Here is a 7,491-nt window from a genome sequence, read left to right as displayed (position 1 = left end):
TATGCCTACTAAAGTAGCACCTGTTGCAAGTTGCTATAATACGCTCATACATTTAATATTTCAAAATTGTCAATCAATAAAACGTATACAGCAACATACACAATCTTAAAAACAAATCTTACTTGCAATCTTTCGTTGTAAAGATATAACAGCTTTTCTAGTATGGGTTGCACCTGCTTTCTGTCTTTTTCTAATAACGAAGCCAACGCTTGGGCAGCTGCAGTCTGTACACATTCGACGGGATGTTCTATGTCCTTCAAAAGTTCTTCGCAGAATTCCGAAGGAAAACTCAAATTTGCATTTTCCCACAACAGCTGTGCCAAATCTCTGACAATTTGATGCATAAAATTGTAGATTTAATATATTACTTATTTCCAATATTACCTGTTATCTTCATTTACATCGAATCTAGCTATCCATATTCTTTTGTTGATTCTTATAGCCTCTTCATAGTTTTCTTTGTAGCTAGGAATTGAAGAGGCCATTTCACTGATAGCTCGTAAAGCAGCATCTCTAACAGTATCCTTAGGATTCTGAATAGCTCCCAATAGAACATCAATCTCCGCTAGTGAGGCTTTGGAACAATTTTCTTTTCCATTCGCAGATGCAGCCACATCCAGTAAACAAGCGACTGCTTGACTTTGAATTCGGCCACTTGTTGTACCTAAAATTATATCGAAAATTTGCATAGCAAAAATTTTGCAATTATATATATAACAACAATTTTGTTAGACGTCGTTTTGTTGGCCCTCCAACAGTTTAGATAATAAAATCAATCAGCCAATTTTTTCTGACTTATCTTGTAAAATGATCTCTTAATAGCCGATATCATTAAAACTTATTAAGCAAACACTTATAACAATTTTTCTCAGAGTTCTAAAAAAACGTTACTTTGTAATCGACTAACTTACATACTTAAATTTTATTGTTAAGGTAACAGCTACTGACTAACTATTCTGCTGTCCACTGTTAAATTTAAGACATTACAAATGTCCCTGTGTTATCCTATTAAAAAATAGTATAGTTTAAAATGTTTTCTTGTCTTAAAATGTAGTTTTAGAAACTTTACAGCTTGTTAATCGTTTTGTAAATGTTTTAAAATAATAAATTTAAATCGCTGAAAAATTATTAATCATTCTTACTTATCAATTCAATTAACAGTTGGAACATTTCCTTCCGTGGCAAATATTTTGGATTATATAAATCTCCATCTGGTTCATCAGATGCTCGTAATTTCGCGTGTTCTGAAATAATTTGTAGCCCATCGTGTATCAAATTTTCGTTGGTTTTAGCATAAGATGACAACAAAGCGGACTTCAGCAAGCTGAAAGTGTAACACATTGCAGAAGCTGTGAAATAGTTCTGAAGATGACCTGATCTTGTCACTTCATCATCTTCGATCCTTTTAAGAGTGGTAGCATGGATAAGTCCTATCGTCCTAACCATTTCTTTGGTTAAATCTTCCTCTTCCCAGTTACTTTCTAGATCGCACGCAGGCTTTAACAGTCTTAATGTGACGTGAGCTATTAAATCGCCTAAAGTGTCGAGGTGATGTGGAAAAACTGCTCTGCGAAGGTTGATGTATAATTTAGTGGCGTATGGGGCCGCTAGAGGTGATCGGAGAATTAACAGAACAGTTGGTAAAAGATCTTTAAAATGACAGGAAAGGCCTTTAGGATTTCCTCGTAAACAAGCTTCAACCATGGAGACGCAATTTTCGATTATTAAGTTGTACTGTAAAAAAGGATTCGGTGTAATTCTTTTTATTTTTATGAAAGCATACTTTTTAAAAAACAATCTAAAAAACTTTTACCTCTGTAAGTCTACTCCTTATAGCCGACTCTTTAATTTTTTGATTTTTAATGGCTTCTAACTGTTTAGGAGTGTACTGTGGTTCTTTAATTTTTCCTTCTTTACGCTTTTTCTCCTCTAACTCACGCCTCAACTGCATTTCTTCCAATTGTTCTTTGTAACTGTATGCTTTACTTTCTCTCTTCATATTCATAGCAGTGTTATTTTCTTCTCTGTATTAAATAAAATAAACAAATCATAATGTTCGAATTGTATTAAATCAATAAACCAGTAAGTACACGATTACGTCTCTCTGCCCCCAACACCCGGATAATGGCCTGATGGGATTGTTCGTTTATTAATTGTGTTATACAATCGATAAAAGCTATAACCATTGGTTTTTCAATTTATATGCTTTGTTTATATTGTATTACTGTATTTCCTATTTCTGTTTAAATTTCAGAATTTATCTCTGTAAGCAATGGCAAGAATTAAAGGTATTTAACGATCATACAGCGGCTGCAACGGGAGTTAGATTCGGCAAACACGCTCATTTCATAGCGTCTACGTCANAAAATTTAACAAACATTTCTTATTTAGTACCTTTGATTTGGTATATTGTTCAACAAGTAACTTTCTGAGCTGAGGTGATTGTTGAGAAACGAAATCTCTTGGATTTAAATGTAAATGCTTAACAATTTTGATCCATAAATCACTAGTTACTTTAGATATAGTAGGGTGTGAGGCTGGTAAAAGAGCATCTAGAGCCAACAATTGAGCATCATCAACTGGTAAATCTTTTGCTGAACACAACGTTGTAACACATTCCATAATTGCATGTGGAGAGATCTCTTGATTAACATAGTCATTCCTTTCTTTTAAAGCTGAATCTCCTTTACACTGTAACAATTTTATATAATACTGAAGTCCTTAAATACTACGAAATGAACAAAAATAAAGGTGTATGTACTTGTATGTGTATGCATTAGAAGTTATACTTCTTTAGCTAATTAGTAAGTACGTATGTGTTCATTTAAACACTGTTTTCAATTACGTATTATAATATTGTTGTCCCTACTAGCTGGGGTGCGAACTCGCCCCAGTTAGAGAACAGCGGCAACCACTAAAAGATCAAAGTAGAAATTTCATTAGTTGTGCACAGACAACTTCTGTTCCCTCTTAAAATTTTTAATCTCAACGCCTCAAAAGAAGTATAACTTTAAAACTTCAAAGAGGAATAGTAATAATTACTACTACTAAATAACTAATGATAGTATCATTTTATTAATTCACCTGTATCTTTACAGTTTCCAAAAAAACGTTCAAGTCCTTAAGAAGTGCTCTGGCAATTGCCGTTCCTCCTAAACCGCTAACCATTTTCTTCAAAATTATAGAACATTTTCTTCTAGTTTCACTTGATAACGATGTCACGCAAATTAATATAGCTCGATATAAAGGTCCTGTTTTGCCGTTAAATCTTTCCGGGAATTCCAGTAATAGTATCTGCGACATTTCCATAACCATTACCAGAGCTTTAAAGTAACAAGTATGGAGTGTTTTAAAATTGAACCGTTAATAAACTTCTTATTATCATTCCTTTACATATGAATCTAATTAACTTTAAACTTGTTTCTTTTACAATTATAACCATTTTATATGGCGTAATAAATTAATTGAACATTAATCATTATTCTTAAATTAATTTTTAACTGTGAATGCTGATACGCTTGTCACGTGATTTTTAATATGCGTTTTAATAATATATATATTCTACTTTTGATTTTATATAAAATTAGGAACCAATAACGAAAATTCGATGGCAATATATAAACAGGTGAAAATAGCGTAAGTGAGTCATTTTCACCCCTGTAATAAAATAAAGTAAGATATACATAGGTCATAATAATTAATACGAAACAAACAAGTTTTTTATCTATTACAAACACTGATAATAATGCATACGAAGTATTTTATGATGTAGCCCTGGCAACCGTAACTTTTTACAGCGGACCTTGAGCCACTTGAATTTGGGCATCCCTGCTCTAAAGTATTACAAAGCTTTAATATTGAGCTTGCAAATCGTTTTTAAAACATCTATCTATTGTTTAAAGGAAAAATGTATTACCCTCGTTAGTTGCAGCAGAAAGAAATTTTTCAGAAACAAACAACTGTTTATCCATGTCGAAAATTACGTTCCATATATTCTGATACGCATTTTCATTCGATCCTTGGGCAGTGACAATTCTAAGGAACAGACAGGTAGCACTCAAGCCTTCAATAACTATGGGATATTGTGAAGGTTGTGCAATAGCTTTTTCAATAGATTTCAATAAAGTTGGAATCAGAACTGTTGCTTGCGGTATCGTATTACCATTGAAACAAACGGACATGCATTGTATGTATGAAGTTCTAACGGCAGCAGTAGATGTTTTGAAGTTCATTCCATTCTATAAGTAACACGGGTGTATTTTTTTTGTTAAATTAATGCAGAAATTTAATTATTTTAGAAATAATGACAATAATGACTCGACAGTTGAGTTATTAAATGATAATTTTTTTTGTTATTCAGTTGTGTTATTAAATTAAATTAAATAATCTGTAGGTTTTTAGTGTAGCCCATCGTGTATCAAATTTTCGTTGGTTTTAGCATAAGATGACAACAAAGCGGACTTCAGCAAGCTGAACGTGTAACACATTGCAGAAGCTGTGAAATAGTTCTGAAGATGACCTGATCTTGTCACTTCATCATCTTCGATCCTTTTAAGAGTGGTAGCATGGATNGATCCAATTACTCTTAAAGCTTCGGTACCAGCTTCTTGTACTTTCATATGAGAATCGCTAAGAACTTCAATGAGCTTTGGGACAATGCTAGGCAAACAGGATGAAAGTTGTTTGGGGGCGCAATATGCCATAGCTCCAAGTAACTCTATGGATCCTATGAAAAAAGGAATAATAATAAAATGCCTGAATATGCAAAAAATTCCTTAGAGTAGTATAAATAAATCTGAAATATGAATAACTGCTTATAAAAATCTTCTTTTAATGGAAAATTAAATCACTAAATCTTTTAATATATAACTATTTAGGTACTTAATATTTCTTATGACTATTTTAAACGAATAAGAAATATTAAGTACTTAATATTTCTTATGACTATTTTAAACGAATAAAGTTACTAGAAAAAGGTTATAGTAGTTATTTAAAATCTAAATAACAGCACATATTATTTTTCATAACAATCATTTTTTTTCATATCTTTCTACTCTCTTACGCGACCTAAGAAGTTGTACTTAAAAATGAATAGAAATAGCCTGTGCTTTAAATATCGAATATCTATTTCAATTTTAGTGTAGAAAACAGTTAAGTGGATTTCTAATATCTACCTGTTTTTGTTCTCCACGAGTCCTCTTCTAATGCTGCTAAAAGTGAAGGTAATACCAGTTTGACACCATGTCCTGATAATTTGCTCATTACTATGCGTGCGCAATCATCAGTGGCATTACGCACATACTGACTAGAATCACCAAAACACAGTAGTAAATGAGGCAACACATGAACTATATAAGGTTCAAACAATCTGCCCAACATTTGGCATAACATTTCAAATGCGAACAAAGCACCTAAAAATGATATTGTTAATATTTAACTTTTTTCTTTTAATACACATCAGACATATCATTTAATATATATTATATGTTACATGATATATTTCAGATGTTTAAAATGCAATAGTTATTTTTAAATTAAAACCAACCTTCTCGATGTTTATAATTCTTTTTATCTTGAATGGCTTCCGTAAGTTTGGTCATTATATCTAACTGTTTAAGTGCCAAAATACCCATTCCTTTTACCAGACCTGCTAAACCATATGCAGCTCCTTTTCTATCTCCGTACTTATCACTTTTTAATAATTGATGTAACAATTTATTAACAAGACCTGGAGCTTCTTCTTTCACTGAGGGAACTAAAGGAGGTAAGCAATTTGCAACCGCTTCTTGGACCTGTTTAAAAAAAAATGAGGAAATAAATTTTAAAAACTCAGAAACAAAATCGTTTACAGTTTGCGAGGGAGTGGAAAGTGCTGATATTAGTCGCATCACTATCGGTTTTATTCTGGGGTCGTCTTTGTCTAAATGCTTAGCTAATGAACCCATCAAAATAACGACAGCTTGCTTCACTGCGTCGAATTGTGCAGATTTTGATGATTTGTCCATGAAATTCTCAAAAACTGGCAGTAAAGTAGACACATGATCCTAAAAATATTTAAAATAATAGAATGCATCCTTATATTATATTATTAATGCAATGTTTGCCCTCTTATTCAGTCTACATGTAATTTAAGACGGATTTTAAAAAGATTTTAGTATATGAAATATCAAAAAAAGTTCTACAACAGTCAACACTGAACTTTCCTTTTGTTGAAATATAATAAAATCGAAGTAAAATAATTATAAAACAAGAAAACGCCAAACGGATGGCAAAAAGAAAATACAACAAATGGCGCGGTAAACGCCATCTGTAGTACGATGCTACATTTTAGGATTACGTATGCTCTATTGGATGGCAAAAAAATATAATAAACACATATTTAAAAAAAAAATAATGAATGTAAAAAATTTACTTTGTAAACAAAGTTTTTTTGGAAAGCTATTTTAGAGTTGATTACTTGGGTGTACAATATCAAAAATGTATCCAATAAAGACAGTTTTTACTTACGTTTCCATGAAGATCGACTATTTTCAAAGCAGCGTTCAGCATTTCTTTTCTAACTTTTTCTTTTCGATCAGCGAGAGATATTGAGACGAAAAATTGTATAAGACTGCCTATTGTATCTGGTTCTAAAAGAGGTGAAATCTCAGCTAAAGCCACTGCTACACCTCTACGAGGTCCCCAAGTATCAATCGACTTCTCAACTTCTCTCCCAAACTCATCCAGCTTTGGTGGAATCATCTTCAAACATTAAAATTGTAATTTATTTTGAAAACGGTAATAGGGAATTTCGGAAGTTAAGGTGAAAAAAGTTACGTTTTTGTTTACAATATTATTTAACTAACTACCTAAGATATATATTACCCATCCCAGGAAAGAATGAACTTGCGTCATTCTAGACGGAGTCAAGAAAAAGCGTTGATTCATACGCTCTTAGGTACTAGTAATGCCCCCAATTCGATCTAGCAGTGATTGACAGCTCATAGCGCTATCCTTTTTCAATGCTACGTTTATCTAATTATATTCTACAGTCATATGTCATTTATTAGTTCACTATTCTCTTCTATGCTTGTCTTTATTTTTGTTAGTCGATTTAAGAAAGGTACATGAAGTTCGCTGATAGATCCATACCCGTTTATTCTTTCGTGAGATAATATGTAAATTTGATTTAGTGAAGCTGTAATAAATATCGAAAGAAATAAAATAAAACTAAAGATATTTGAAATCCAATTAAGAACAACACAATTTAACCATTTTTTAACTTTTAAAAATCACACGCTCCTAAAAACGCAGTATTTTTTTGTTTAGCGTTTACTTCGTTTCACTGCTAATTTAATTTTTAGTAGCTTCACTAAATCAAATTTTAAATAATTAGTTATTTACTATATTTAGTGCAGTTGCAATGCGAAAATAGTTTTGAAAAAAAAAAAGTAAAAAACGAAACACATCTACAAATTTAATTTAGTGATGCTGTTAAAAATTAGTAATAAA

The 7,491-nt window shown here is 31.8% G+C and overlaps 1 protein-coding gene across 1 annotated transcript in view; it reads right to left on the bottom strand.

The window, feature by feature from the left end:
- The window catches only part of LOC108733105 (eIF-2-alpha kinase activator GCN1), a 38,017-nt gene that overhangs the window by 24,648 nt on the left and 5,878 nt on the right, over window positions 1-7,491 (bottom strand). The window contains exons 12-15 of the mRNA XM_025981492.1: window positions 6,508-6,749; window positions 5,850-6,044; window positions 5,546-5,792; window positions 5,175-5,411 (exon numbers count right to left, since the gene is read on the bottom strand). Of these exons, the coding sequence (XP_025837277.1) occupies window positions 5,175-5,411; window positions 5,546-5,792; window positions 5,850-6,044; window positions 6,508-6,749 (921 nt within the window). The remainder of the gene's footprint in view (window positions 1-5,174; window positions 5,412-5,545; window positions 5,793-5,849; window positions 6,045-6,507; window positions 6,750-7,491) is intronic.

This window comes from Agrilus planipennis, unplaced genomic scaffold (genome assembly GCF_000699045.2).
Source record: "Agrilus planipennis isolate EAB-ADULT unplaced genomic scaffold, Apla_2.0 scaffold53, whole genome shotgun sequence".
In the NCBI taxonomy this organism is placed as follows: Eukaryota; Metazoa; Arthropoda; class Insecta; order Coleoptera; family Buprestidae; genus Agrilus; species Agrilus planipennis.
The sequence above is the reverse complement of the archived record's forward strand: the minus strand, read 5'-3'. Positions and strand labels throughout refer to the sequence as shown.